At 38.0% G+C, this 14,840-nt stretch overlaps 1 protein-coding gene across 1 annotated transcript in view; it reads right to left on the minus strand.

The window, feature by feature from the left end:
- LOC139709913 (protein regulator of cytokinesis 1-like) overlaps positions 1-14,840 on the minus strand; it is a 42,333-nt gene that overhangs the window by 24,111 nt on the left and 3,382 nt on the right. The window contains exons 2-8 of the mRNA XM_071621871.1: positions 13,421-13,676; positions 12,332-12,565; positions 11,466-11,636; positions 10,657-10,806; positions 6,027-6,174; positions 4,718-4,854; positions 797-892 (exon numbers count right to left, since the gene is read on the minus strand). Coding sequence (XP_071477972.1) covers positions 797-892; positions 4,718-4,854; positions 6,027-6,174; positions 10,657-10,806; positions 11,466-11,636; positions 12,332-12,565; positions 13,421-13,676 — 1,192 coding nt within the window. The remainder of the gene's footprint in view (positions 1-796; positions 893-4,717; positions 4,855-6,026; positions 6,175-10,656; positions 10,807-11,465; positions 11,637-12,331; positions 12,566-13,420; positions 13,677-14,840) is intronic.

A 14,840-nucleotide genomic window follows, 5' to 3' on the forward strand; every position in this document is an offset into this window, starting at 1 on the left:
AAAGATAAAGATAGCACTTGGGTAGGCAACTTGCAGACAAAATGCATGGATACACGTTTTGCCACGAGAAAATGACATAAAAACATTGTTTCAGAGGCTGGCGCAAACAGTCTGAACATCATACCTTGTTTAACATGAGCAGTTACAATAACTGCAACTTGCCACAAATGTCTATTACCTAGGGATCCATTACGAGCTACTAACAGCTACATTAGCCTCTGTTTAAGTGACCATTTGGATTTGAAACGATCTGTCTACTTTATGAATATGATACAGTGGACTCCATTATAACGAAGTCCTTGGGTTTGGCAGTTTTCTTTTGTTATAGCAAAATGTTGTTAAAAGCAAACAAAAAACAATAAAAAACATAGGGCCGATTATTTTGCGGCCTAAATCTTTATTTTGTTGTAACCAGAATTTCATTCTAACCGCATTCGCCATAACAGGAGTGTACTGTAGTCAAGACTTGATAATCGTAGTGCATGTCATTCACTATCAATAAATGTTTGATAAAGGGCCAATATATACATTTTTTTAATTTTCAAACAATTTCATTCAGAAGAAGTACCCCCAGACAGATGACCACCCCTACTTATTTGTAGAAGCTAGCCGTCATGATGTTTTACAAAATGATTTAATTGTGAAAGGCAATGCTCAAGTATGTCTTTGAAGACAGAATGGAGCCACCTTGCAGTCTGCAGCTCTACTTTGTCAGTATGATGTGGCATATTGTGAGCCCCGCCCATGAAGTAGTAGAGAATCACTGTATTTCATGAAACTGGGTTCGGGGGGTTACCTTGGGCAGGTCCTTGTTGAGCTTTCTCCTTATCCTCTCTTCTTCCAGCAGGTTGCCTCCCCGGTTGTTGAAGCGGTTTGGATCGTTGGCTTTTTTCTACAAAGAGAAACAAGATGTGACTGGTGAATGTTTTTTTTGGGGTGTGTGTGTGTGTGTGTGCTGAATGCAAAGTATATAATAGTTATTTATTATTGTGGGTCTCCTTTGCAAGAAGATTGCTATGAATCCACCATGAGTAAATGGCTTAGTATTGTCTGGCTGTCCATTTTGGTTATTATGCTTATTCCTCTCCAAAAAAATGAAGTATGGATTGAGTCAATGCTAATAAAGTTAACCCGTTCCTTCCGCAATTCTCTGAGTGCCTTTAATACCCCAAAATGAGATTCTTTTTGCCTGTTGACAGAATACGGACAGGCTGGTAATCCACCAGTGCGAAAGCAGTCAAGCGAAATATGTATCCCCTTTCCACGGTCAACTTCATGCGCCATCAAACAAAGAAAATATAGAGCGTGCGCTGATGGGCTCACAGACTCTTTTGTTCTATACAAAACCAGACACCCGTATGGAGTGACTGGGGTCAGCAAACACAGAAATCTACTGAGCTCAGCTTTGATCGCTATGTACATTTTCATACGAGTTTTACAGTGCAAGAACAAGCGCAGACTAAATCAGAAAAATAGTAAACAATGATATGATATACGCATTTTTCAAACAAAGAGAGAAGAAATGCTGATAGAATAAAGTCTCATCTTTTTATCACACCCATTTCTCTGGGCATTATAACTCAAAGAAATATTAATTTAGGCCATGAAAGCAGGCACTCTTGTCTTCATCTTGGGAACCTGGTATACCAAGTTCCCATAAGGAACGGATTAACCTTGCATAAGTTAAATCTCTTTGGACTGAAGAGATAGCTTCGCCTTAGAGAAAATTCGACTTATGAGGGATTAAAATCAATAGAATATAAAGAGAAGACGACTTGAAAAGACCTTTGACTTAGGCGATTATTCAACTTATGGGCAAGTCCAAGATAATGTCCCCTCAGATGCTCAAAATTCATCTTGATTTAATCAAAAAGTTATTGATATCATGTTGTAGCCAAAGAGTTAAATTACATATTTCCAGCAAAGAAAATATTTAATTATGCAAATTTATGCAAGAAATATGGCCTTAATTTGCATAAATCAAAAACAAACCTTACGTATGGGACAAATTAAAAATATTCATCTAAAATCAGTTGAATTTGTCCTTGACCTAGTTCCTTTATGGACATGACCCTTGTATGAGCTAGTATGATTTCCAATAGGTAAGACAAGGTCAGCACATTAATTATGCAAATTATGCTCTTTCCCAGAACGAAGTGTCCCATACGTAAGGATTTGAGTATGTTTTTTTAAGTTTTTTCTGAAGATTTGTAACATTGACCAATCATACTTTAGGAAGTTCTAATTTATTCATTTTAACTCCAGATTAGCAAAACTAAATGTGGAAATTTAATTAGTCCTTCATCTTATAACTAATTAAAGTTTGCTTACGTATGGGACAAATGCCTTACGTATGGGACATTACATGCAAAGTAAATGGGAAAACCGCCTTTTGACATGGATGCTATATGTCCTTACATTTGTTTGGTTAATGGTTATCTTTGCACCTACTCTGAAGGATATGTCTGTATATCTACCTCTCCTACTTAGTTGACCTCAGGGAGAGTGTAAGAACAGCATTATTGAGTCATTCTATGATTAAGAAAGGAAAGTAAAGAATATTCATTTATACCTGTATTTTCTTATTTTCATTACAGGCTGTGCAGCTGGTCGTCAATTAACATTCCTCCTTTTAACATTCTGATATTGGACATTTTCTTAATTCAGTTATCATTTTCAACTTTACCTCTCTACAAAATGACTTTGTCCTAGAGAATGGGATTCTCTGAGTGTCATTTTAGGTGCAGTACACTGTTCAGCATGTACTACAGGCTGTACAGCCTAAAAAGGGAAATCAAAACAATTGTGCTTGTGGCGCTCATCAATGACAACATTACAGGTCTTACTGAAAAAAAAAATCACTTGAGGTGACAGCAGGTAACTTTGTCATTACTTGAGCTGATAGCAAAGGAAAAACCCTACGAGAATACTTTTTACTTTGATATGATGTTTAATATTTCAACTGCACACCCTCAGAATATGTCATGACTTATCAAGGTCATGAACATGATTCTGAAAATCCTGTAAAATGAAGACTATAGTTTACATTTGCCATGAACCACAATATCAATACTGGTTCTGTGGTTGGAGTGCTAATATCACAAATTTCCCAAACCAATAGGGAATTCAATTTTCTTTTCTATATTGTGTTTGAAGAGACAGATGTGCTCTGAGACACCTTCATCAACTCATACTTACATTGTACTTTGTACCCCACATCTACACAATTATCAACAAGCATTGCAATCTTGTAGTGTATGATCAAATTAGGTTATTAGAATTTATCAAAATTGTAAGTTTCAGATCAGTGAGTTACTTAAGTGTTTCAAATCTAGAATTACATTTTCTCTTAAGATTATGTACAAATGATAATCTTTCCTGTATCACTACACAAGCATACAGTATGTATGTACAAAGTATAAACACAAATTTTGTCGTCTTTGGTTTCATAGACCTGAAGCCAAGCAATTTGAAAAAAAAAAAGCCAGCATTGGCACATACATTCTTCTATCTCTTTGTTCTACCAAGGCTTTTAAAATCTAAAAGTTTCATTAAAATTTGATTGATTTTGCAGAAGCAAAAATTCACATGGCAAAACATGATGATTACAGAGCAAAATTAATCACTCTTCTTGTTGTTGTTTTGTTTTGTGCTGCATCTCAAACAATTACAAAGCTCTATAAAAACTTCGACAACTTGCAAGGTAAGCCTAGAACTACTAAAAGTACCCACTTCAAACTGTATTTGCAAATTACTGTACACTGTACATGACATTTGATTTTACAGTTGAAATTATCAAGACTACAAATTAGGCATGGTACATGTGCATGTATGCTACATCAAGGTCGCAAGCTAGAATACTTTGCACATTTTTTTTTTTTTCATTTGATAAAAAATATTGACCAGAGTATTACAAATGGGCTAGAAATAGAGTGTCAGTATACTGTATCTGTATGTGTAGACATCATGAGGACAGTGTTAATGCATGACGGATTCCAAACTAAGACATTTAATTGTAAATTGGTAATTACTTTTATTTGTCTTATTTTAGCTTTTGTTAGGTATCTGAACCGGGAAAGTACCCACTTAGAAGTCTATTTCATTTGTTACATGTTGTAGTATGATTTGTGGAACAGAATATGACACTATGGGAAAATTTAAAGTCATTCCCATGAATACACTTGTGCACTAAAGACAAATGTCCCATACGTAAGTTGAGCCATGTCCCATACGTAAGGTGTACTTTCGTTAATTAAACGAACTTCATGAAAATATGCGCCATTCTTTTGCAGTGAAACTTTGCTGAAAGACACTTCAGTATTGTACCTTTCTTCACTTCTAAATAGAACTTGATCAGTAAGGTACTTTCAGAGAATTTTCAATTCAAACTTTATTTTGAAAAATCCAGTTTTTCTCTGGTCCCATACGTAAGTTGGCATGTTTTTCTTAATAAAATAATTAACCCAAGGTCAAATGACATCAAAGTTCAACACAATATTCTTCTCAGGGCTACCAGTCCTCCTGATGATTAACAGTAAAATCCAAGTGCTCCTTCATTACTTTTCAGAGGTTTGAAATCTCTGAATGTCCCATACGTAAGGTGCGCGATATCTTGGACTTGCCCTTATGCGAGGTCAACGAAGCAAGGTGTTGACTGTATTTGTATTTAAAAAAGAAAAAAAAAGAAGAAAAAAAAAAAGAAGATTTCCCCGGCTACCTCAAACTCCAGCATCTTTTTCCACATGTCCTCTCTCCTCCTGACAGCCTCAAGGAGTTCCTGGTTGCTCTCGTAGTAGTTCTTGACCTGCACCAGGGCCTCATCGTGGAGGGTCAGCAGCTCCTCTGTGATAACATCTGAGTTTGACAAAGAAGGAGAAATATTAAAATCTTGATGCGGTTCTTCTCTGAACTCACTGGTACACTACTGTTCAGTACATTGAGTTGTTTTGTTTTGCTTTGATTCTTTATGCTCTTTCTTTTTTAAGGAAACATTATACAGATGATGGATGGCATGGTAGGCAACACACAGAATGTTCAAACCAAAGGGTTTTAAATGCTTCAAGATAGGCTATCAGTGTAGTAATTCTCATAACCTCAAAAAATATACCTTTAAGACCCAAGACTAGAACATCCTGTACATAACCGAAAATTAAAAGAAATAAAATAAAACAGTAATCAATAGTTTCAGTCAACATTCTCTGAGAACAGATACCTTCAATGTGTAACCAAAGCTCTGAAGCTGAATTGTTGCCTGCATCCATATTCTGCTGTTGTGATGTAATCTTTATAGTGCAATCTTCTTGGCAAGGTAGAAATAAGATAATGCCCACCCTCTCCCTCCCAGCAAATTTCACATAGCCAAAAAGCAGTGATATGAATTGAAATATTGCTTATAGCTGTAAAATTCTTACCTCCGTCAAGGAAGGAGAAGGTTATGTTTTCATCAGCGTTTGTTTGTCTGTCTGTGTAAAAGTTGTGGACGAATTTGGATGAAACTTGCAGGAAATGTTGATAATGGCACAATGAACAGATGTTCAAATTTTGGTAGTGATCCAGGAATTTTAATGGATTTTTAAAGGATTTTTTATCTGTTGGCAGATAGGGTCAATGAACTTGGGAGTTCAAGCTGCGTGTATTTGAGGTTTGCATAATCTATGCGCTCTAAATCGCATACTCTCGCGTACTCTGCTCAGGCGAGGCACCGCGCAGCTGGAAGCTGATGACGGAAATAAAAGGCTTCTTTATTGGAAAATTGGGCGATTTTCAGCATGCGTGTGGGGATGGAAATGAGCTACTTTGCTTTTATAGTTCTTAATATTATCATTGTTTTTTGGGGTTTTTTTTCAGCTATACTATTCCACATCCTCTTCCTTTCATCTAGGAAACCATTACCCACCAATCTGAAGGTGACATACAATTTGGGCATTACAATATTACTGTACTGATGCCACAGAGGTAGCTACAAATCAAGATCAATCGAGCAAACTGGATCAGAAGTGTCATCATAAGCAGGCAGTCCAACCCACCGTCGTAGAAGGCCTCAAACTGGTTCCGCTGCTGCCGGCTGTAGAAGCACTTGTTCCACCATGACTCCAGCTCCTCACGGATCGCGTCCACAACTTTCTTCAGATTCTTCTTCTTCAGATCTTCCAACTTGGCGACCTCCTCGCGCAACTAGGGAAGCAGACATGAGACAAATACAGAGAAGCCCCATTACAAGGAGGTCACCAGGGGGGCATTTCATGAAGCATTTTGTTGTACAAATTAGTCAGACAAATTTGCTCTCAACCAATCAGAGGCAAGGATTTCAGTAACTTTGTCAGAAAAAATGTCTGACAAAATGCTGCATGAAATGCCCCCCAGGATTACCTTGTTGAAAGACAAGACCTTGTTCAAAACTTACTAAAAAAAGTGACCAGCTACCTTGTAAATACACTAATGCAAATTTAGGACCGCCGAATTCACCTCATTAAAAGTGGTACCTCGCTGGAAGCAAGCTCCTTATAAAGAGGTTTCCATGTACATCATGTATATCAAGGGAATGTCTACAGTTGAATTTGCTTTGTAAATGTGAAAGTCTGAAGAGGGCATCCATCCCAGATGGGGAAGTCTATTCTGCTGCATGGGACATTGAGTTGCAACTTGTCTTTGTGTGCTGATGAACAAATGTTGCTATCTTGGATCATTTCAAAAATCTGATATTCCATTATTCAAGTGCTTTGTTGGGAAGTTCAAATTTTCTTTCAGAATGAGGGCAAGGAACTTTAATCTTTCCAACTTTCTGTCTGTTTCTCTTTCTCTCCCTCTCTCTCCATCGCTCTCTTTCTCAGTAAAGACAGAAAATAAAAGGACCGAAAATACAAAAACAGATGAGCATCTCATAGTAAGAACATACATCCCTACCTAACAAAAAAAAATAATATATGAGGGACACTTGTACATTACAACAATCCTAACACCATATCTCAGTTGCTATGTTAATTGAAAAGGAACACCAGGACCACATTTCATGCTGTAAATTCTAGGCTGCGTTTATCTAAAAATTTTCTGAGGCAGAATCGCGATCCTGAACGCGTTTGAGGCATTTTCGGGGTTAGATAAACGCAACCATGCTTTCAAACGCGTTTCAGATCACGATCGCCTTTCTGCGAGTAGATCGCAATGCTGTTTTGAAATGCGATTATATCTCAAGGTCAACACCCAGCTGTTTCTGGTTGTGTTTTCTACCCATTTGTGTGTGAATGAGGCATGTTTGGTGGTATGCAGTTCACCTTTATTTCCAGGGTCAAACGGCGCAAAGCAGCTGCGCAGTGACAACACTTGAATTGCAATATATTATTGTATGTTTAGATAAACGCTGCACCCTAAGAATCGCGTTTCAAACCATGTTTGCAAACACCATTCTAAACGCATTTGGGTCAATCCATGTCAAATCATCCAGTGCTTGTCACCCGACCCCCTCCGATTTTCTTTAAAATCGCACCAAATGTTCCCCGAAGTGTCTGACGGAAAATTCCAAAATATTTTGCCCCAAGGTCAATTGGTTGCTAAGATACAGCCTCACATAGCAACCAATGCGCATTCCAAAATATTAGTTAAAAGAAAATTACGCATTTTTGATTGATTGTGGTAGCATGGATATTTATGCAAAGGTGTTCATTATCTGGAAATTGAGAGAACTTTATAGTCTTTGCAAGAAAAACTGACTGTGACGTGAAATTGACTTTTCGTTAACGTGCACGAGGTCACCGAAAATGGTGTTAAATGTTAATTTCGAAAATTTTAATGCATATTTAGAGGCTAATATCTTCCACATTTTATCACCTTAGGTTCTAAAATATTATGCTGTTGAAGGCTTTGACTTGCTCAGTAATTCTGAAAAAAATCAGTGGATTCGTGCCGACAGATTTTACGGAGAGCGCCCTCAAAGTTGACAAAAATGAAAAATGTGCCAAATTCAAGGTCACGGATCACCCTTCGTCCCACCTAGGAATGGCATCAATTTTTGTGTATTGATAGGCATTTACCTATATTATCTTGGGTTACCAAAGAAATTTTGCTACCGAAATGTTCAATGGTAAATTTACCCCACTGAAAATGGTCGTAAATGGTCGTAAACGGCCAAATTCCCATGAAATATCACATATTGGGTTTAGAGGACATTTCAAATGTCCATGCTTTCAAGATGAAAAGCCCTAGCCCTGTGATATTTCCTGTAGGGGTAGTCTGTTATACATATTTTAGTAATATATACCACAAAACACTTTTATTACATAATAATGACCTTGAAATTTAACCCAAAATTTGATAAAAAACAATTAGTTGCTCCATTTTCCTCATTGCACTGCATGTAATATGTGTTTTGAAAAACTTTTCACAGAGCAATATTTCAAGAATTATGAAAGCTGACAGCCTACCATATTAAGGCTCTAAACTATTTGTGCTCTTCTTTCAGATTTAGTATCAATTTGATCATGAATGTCATACCCTTGACCTTGAAGTGCTTCTAAAAATAGCTGTAAATTTGTTAACTACAAATTACACACATGACAGGTATTTTTATGGCATGATATACTTGTGATTCTTTCACAAACACAAAAGTTTTTTTCGTGTAAATGTTGTATACTGGAATTAATCTATACGTGCTTGCAAGTATGTTACAATAAACTACTTTGTTCTGACAATGACCTGCAATTTTAATCACAAAAGGGGACAGTAATATTTTGTGATTTTGTGTGCTTTTCCTATGGAAAACAGTGCTTTGTGGTGAAACTCATAAAAACTTGACCATTTTTACTACCTATCACTTTGATTGATTAATTCTATTCAAATTATGGTAGATAAAGTGGGGTATGACAATTTCCAATTAAAAAAAAAACACAAATGCTGTAGAAAATAAAAAACAAAGAAATACATAACAAATTTTCAAAAACAAGAAAATACATCAGAATGGAAATGATTTTGGAAGTTGTCATAAGTTACAGAACAAATCCCCCCAAAAAGAAGACTCTCAGTGCTTTTAATGTGCGTTTCACAGGCTAGAATAAGAATCTTATGTGTTGGGCGCAATGTCCATAATATCAACTATTATTATGTACCGGTACTTAAATACAGGTCTTTATGGGCAGGAATAGGCATTTCTCCTGATTTTGAAGGTCATAAATTCAGGGTCATTGTCAGAACAAAGTAATTGGTTGTAACACATCTTGCAAGAACCTATAGATTTATTCCGGTATATAACATTTACACCATAAAAAACTTTTGTGTTTGTGAAAGAATCACTAGTATGTTATGCCCTAAAACACCTCTCGTGTGTGTAATTTGTAGTTAACAAATTTACAGCTATTTTTAGAAGCACTTCAAGGTCAAGGGTATAACATTCATGATCAAATTGATACTAAATCTGAAAGAAGAGCACAAATAGTTTAGAACCTTAATATGGTAGGCTGTCAGCTTTCATAATTTTTGAAATATTGCTCTGTGAAAAGTCTTTCAAAACACATATTACATGCAGTGCAATGAGGAAAATAGAGCGACTAATTGTTTTTATCAAATTTTGGGTTAAATTTCAAGGTCATTATTATGTAATAAAAGTGTTTTGTGGTATATATTACTAAAATATGTATAACAGACTACCCCTACAGGAAATATCACAGGGCTAGGGCTTTTCATCTTGAAAGCATGGACATTTGAAATGTCCTCTTAACCCAATATGTGATATTTCATGGGAATTTGGCCGTTTACGACCATTTTCAGTGGGGTAAATTTACCATTGAACATTTCGGTAGCAAAATTTCTTCGGTAACCCAAGATAATATAGGTAAATGTCTATCAATACACAAAAATTGATGCCATTCCTAGGTGGGACGAAGGGTGATCCGTGACCTTGAATTTGGCACATTTTTCATTTTTGTCAACTTTGAGGGCGCTCTCCGTAAAAACTGTGGGCACGAATCCGCTGATTTTTTTTCAGAATTACTGAGCAAGTCAAAGCCTTCAACAGCATAATATTTTAGAACCTAACGTGATGAAATGTGGAAGATATTAGCCTCTAAATATGCATTAAAATTTTCGAAATTAACATTTAACACCATTTTCGATGATCTCGTGCACGTTAACGAAAAGTCAATTTCGTGTCACAGTCAGTTTTTCTTGCAAAGACTATAAAGTTCTCTCAATTTCCAGATAATGAACACTTTTGCATAAATATCCATGCTACCACAATCAATCAAAAAGGCATAATTTTCTTTTAACTAATATTTTGGAATGCGCATTGGTTGCTATGTGAGGCTGTATCTTAGCAACCAATTGACCTTGGGGCAAAATATTTTGGGATTTTCCGTCAGACACTTTGGGGAACATTTGGTGCAATTTTAAAGAAAATCGGAGGGGGTCGGGTGACAACTTTTCTGAAAATTGGATGATTTGACGTGGATTGACCCTCTTTGAAACATGATTCTCTCTCTCAAGTTAGATAAACGCAGCCCTAGAGTCATAGGAATTACAAGAAGTTCTTTCTTTGAAGAAATGATGATGTGGGCCAAGTGGACAGTGTTGGTGGTTTCCCCGTTTGCTAATGAGCAGAACTGTCAATGTTTTTCCTACTATCTCACAAACTGAACTACCGCTGTCTTATCCAGTGAATTCTATGCTTACGGTTGTGAGTGTGCTCGGTTTGTGTCCCTCGAGTTTGCTGGCTGACACATCTCTCTCCTCCTGCGGGATGGAGAGTCGGTTCCACAATGCTGTCACTTTGTCCCTCAAGTCCTCCGCTATGTGCTTGTTCTCTGTGTCCTTGAATTCAAGCTGGAGAAGGGGATTCAAGACATTTTTTCCTTCATAACAAGTGTGTAAAGAGTTTAACTTTGACCCGTTGAGGGTGAGCTGATTTTGCTATAAGTTCAACATGCATTTCCCACAGACATCTGCCCGACTGTAGTGGGGATTTAGTCTTCAATGGGAGAATAACATGAAACAGTCTTGCCTGTGACATTTCATTTGATTACATTTCATTTACAGCAAAACCATGGCATGAACTAATATACATGTATACACTGTTGTACCATCAATGTACCAACTGGACAATGCTCAAATTTAGTCTCTCCTGGGGTAAAGGAACTACAGTCTCTAAGTTGTACTTATAAGGCATTAGTGTTCCATGAGGGTAGCTCTGATATGCATTATGCTTCAATTTGTTTCCTATTCTTTTTGCTTATTTGTCTGTTGAGGATAAGTCATTTAATTCAAAACTGTGAATGAATTTTACCATCGTTACAAGTCTTCAAGAGCTATTGGCCCATAGGTTAGCGTCATGGAAGTGATAACCATCTTAATATTGTGTGCATAGTTTTACCCTATGACCACATGTTTCATGCAGGCATCTATAAATTTCTCAAAAGTTGCTCGGTAATTATTTAAAGAAAACACAACCATGATGAAAAAGAAAGAAGAGGAAAGAATCCCACCTCTTGCTGAAGATCCTTGAGGGCCTGGATGTTCTCCTTGGAGAGGAGGAAGGACTCCTCCTCCTCACAGATGACCTCCCTCTCGAAGGAAGTCTCAGGACCCTGCTCCAGGTGGTCCATGAGGACCAGGATCTCTTTCTTGGTGCTGGTGAAGGTCTTGTGCCTCTGGTCCTACAAAGACAACAAAATGTCACCAATTAAAAGAAGTCTTTTGCTCAAGTCAACTACTATTAAATATCCTAGTCTTTGCAAAAGCTGGAACTGTAGGATTAGCACATTAGCACAGGATGTAAGCTAGATGGGCACAGTATGGGTTGAATTCAAACTGAACATGTTTTTGTGATGATACATTTTTGGTAAACTCACCAACTGTCAAACCTCAAACTGTCAAACTGTCAGAACATAGAATTGCATACCACTTTGATATTTTTTCAAAAGACACAAAGTGCTATAGTAAAAAAAAAATTTTTTCGCATGCATTTTGATTTTGTGAATTTTACAAGAACCAAGATTTGCAAAATAAAAATGCATGCGTCCCCTCACAAAAGTTCTTGTCAACATTACATGCATTGAATGCCAGTAGCAATTTGCAAAAATGTCATGCCGCGAAAAGTTTATCTGGTCAAATTTTTGCAAATTTCATGCCACAAACTTTTCTTGCTTTACAGTATCTAATTTTGAGGAGGGAAATTATTCCTTGCCATTCATCTATTTTTACTGTACAAGAACCTAAAAAAAACCCAAACAAACACACACTAACTGATTTTACGATGTCCCACAGACTCTACTGAATGACCAACCATTAGGCTTTCTGCAAGCAATGGAATTAATTGTCAGAACGGCAAATGGAGTAGTAAGAAGCAAACCTTCTCTGTGGATAGTGTGTCAATGTGCTCCTTGAGAGTCTCTAGCTGTTCCTCGGTGGGTACTGTGCCCGTGGGGATGTAGTAGGGCGTGGTGCAGAGGATGTCGCACAAATGCTGCTCAACCTTCTTCAGACTCTCGAGTGACGTCATCCGCTCCTCCTTCTTGGTGCTGAGGGTATCCACCTGGAGGCGCAGGGCCTTCTCGAGCTGGAGAATGGACAGCCCCGACTCCGGCTACACGTATGAAAATTTAAACATTCAGAGAGGTACATGCATGAAAATTTAAACATTCATATAGGTACATACATGTACATGAGAAGTTACAACATTTAGTGAGCTTTTCCACTGGGGATTTTCCAGGTCAGACATTCATTCTCAAGGTCTTAACTCTTGATGCGAAAGAAAATTGAAAGTAATGTGAAGTGTCAAACCGAGAGTTGCATACGCATTCCAGGGCACAACATTAACTTTTTCCTCTGCTGGCCCGTTTGGGTCCTTAAAATCTTAAAATCTGATATTCTAGTGGCCCCAAAAATTAAGAAATGTATTGAGTATTATAGGAAACAAAGCACTTCACATAGAATCTCAGTTGCCTAATCGGGCCACCAAAAGATAATCTTTTTGAAAATTTGATGGCCCCGATATCAACTATTAGTCTCCTCGGGCCATCGCTAATGTTGAGCCCTGCATAACTAGTCTCTGCCTCCTGATCTTCATTGTATCCATGGCAAGTGAGAGGATTGGGAAATACCAGGTAATTACTACTCAATAGATCTTGCCAGGGCTCAAGTCAAGTGTTGTTTAAACACATTATTTCACTGAGTTTTTATTATTGCAAAGTTTGTGAGTCTGATTACTTCAGAATTTAAGAACATGCAAACATATCAACTCTGATTCCAACATGAATGTGATGTGCACACATGTACTGGCGAGCAGTGCACAGTACAAAGTGTACCATGCATGATAGTACTGTGCTCCACAATCACGAATTTAGCTTTTAAAATTGTAATGTCATTTTTCTGATGCACATGAAATTAGACTGGCTATATACAGCATAAATGGCATAGGTGACAGCCCTTCCTGACTCACCTCAAATGGTTGCAGACCCAGCTCCAGGCTGAGTGATGTGACCTTCTCCTTGGAGGTAGTGACGCTCTTCAGCAGCCGCTGCTGCAGAGACTCCTCCTCCTTCACCATCTCGCCCAGCAGGTTGCGGATGTGGAGCAGCACCACGTTCTGCCTGTCCACGCGCTGCTCCTCGCAGATCCCGATCTCGTTCCAGATGTCGCGCAGCTTGTCCAGGGCTTGCTCCAGACACTGGCCGATCTCCATCTTCATGCTCTCTCTACAGATCCACAGCGGTCAAAGTACAAGCAAGCACAATATGAATGTAAGTTATTACTCAACTGTCACTAAAAACTGGTTGGAACAAGACATTTCCTCCAAGACAAGGGACATGGTTGTAATTTGGCATTCTGCACATTCCATGTGGCATGATGGTAAATTTGAATTTCTCGTTCTGCTGTTCTGCTGGATTCACAGTAGGAAGCAGTAATGTGAGTACAGTATATCCTCTAACTTTAGTGACAGCGAATCTGTTTTTGTGATCCTTCTCTGTCATGAAAAGTAAGGCTAACAGGCTTCCATGCACAAATTTAACGTTTGTATGGTGCCGTAACTACTGCGTGTGTATAGGAGTCTAGACTACCATTGAAAGCCGATGCTACCAAAAATGAGGCTCGGCCTCCTGCACTGACCCAGTCTTACATGTAATATGGCAGAGCTACACAGTTTCACATGCAGTGCACGCATTTAAGGCCTGTGTTTGTTTGTTTTTTTCTGCAGAAGTGGTTGAAAGGTCACCAAAAACGAAGCTCGACTAGGTCCACCCCAACACAATTTGGAGGTCAATCCATACACAAGACTGTTTTGTTTCATCATTCTGGAGAATCTCAATGGAAAACATGTCACCTCTGATCTGTCATTTTTCATCCATGTGCAATTCAAATCCCCCCCCCCCCCTTACTACTGTATGCACTGTTTTGACCTGAAAATGACACTTACCTTTGGTTACAGAAATGTGTACATGTGATGTACTCTGTTCACCTGTTTACCTGTCTTGTTGGGCTTCTGGAAAGACAGTAGTCTTGTAATGCCCTCCCACTTTCAGCAAGTTTCCACTGTATGTCAACCTGATGTGTTTATATTGCAGTAATGACTGCTACTAATCAATGACATGTTTCCGCTTCTCAATGATGCCACTGCGAACCAAATTCGGCAAATCATTGCCATCAATGTTGCCTGATGCCTACAGAAATCACACATTTACTGATTTGTTACTCACTTGCTATCTTAATTGTGCTACTCCCCGATATGAACCATGTGTACACCTAGTAGGCACATTATCTGCTGAAATTAGCCAGTCACTCTGATGGAAAGCTTGTATCTGATGTGATGCTCTTAAGCCCAGTTGTGAGAACTTGAAAAATCAAACGCAAGTCACCCAAAT

The sequence above is a fragment of the Diadema antillarum genome, unplaced genomic scaffold (genome assembly GCF_040938485.1).
Source record: "Diadema antillarum isolate AM-2024a unplaced genomic scaffold, OU_Dant_1.0 seq00001480_RagTag, whole genome shotgun sequence".
Lineage (NCBI taxonomy): Eukaryota > Metazoa > Echinodermata > Echinoidea > Diadematoida > Diadematidae > Diadema > Diadema antillarum.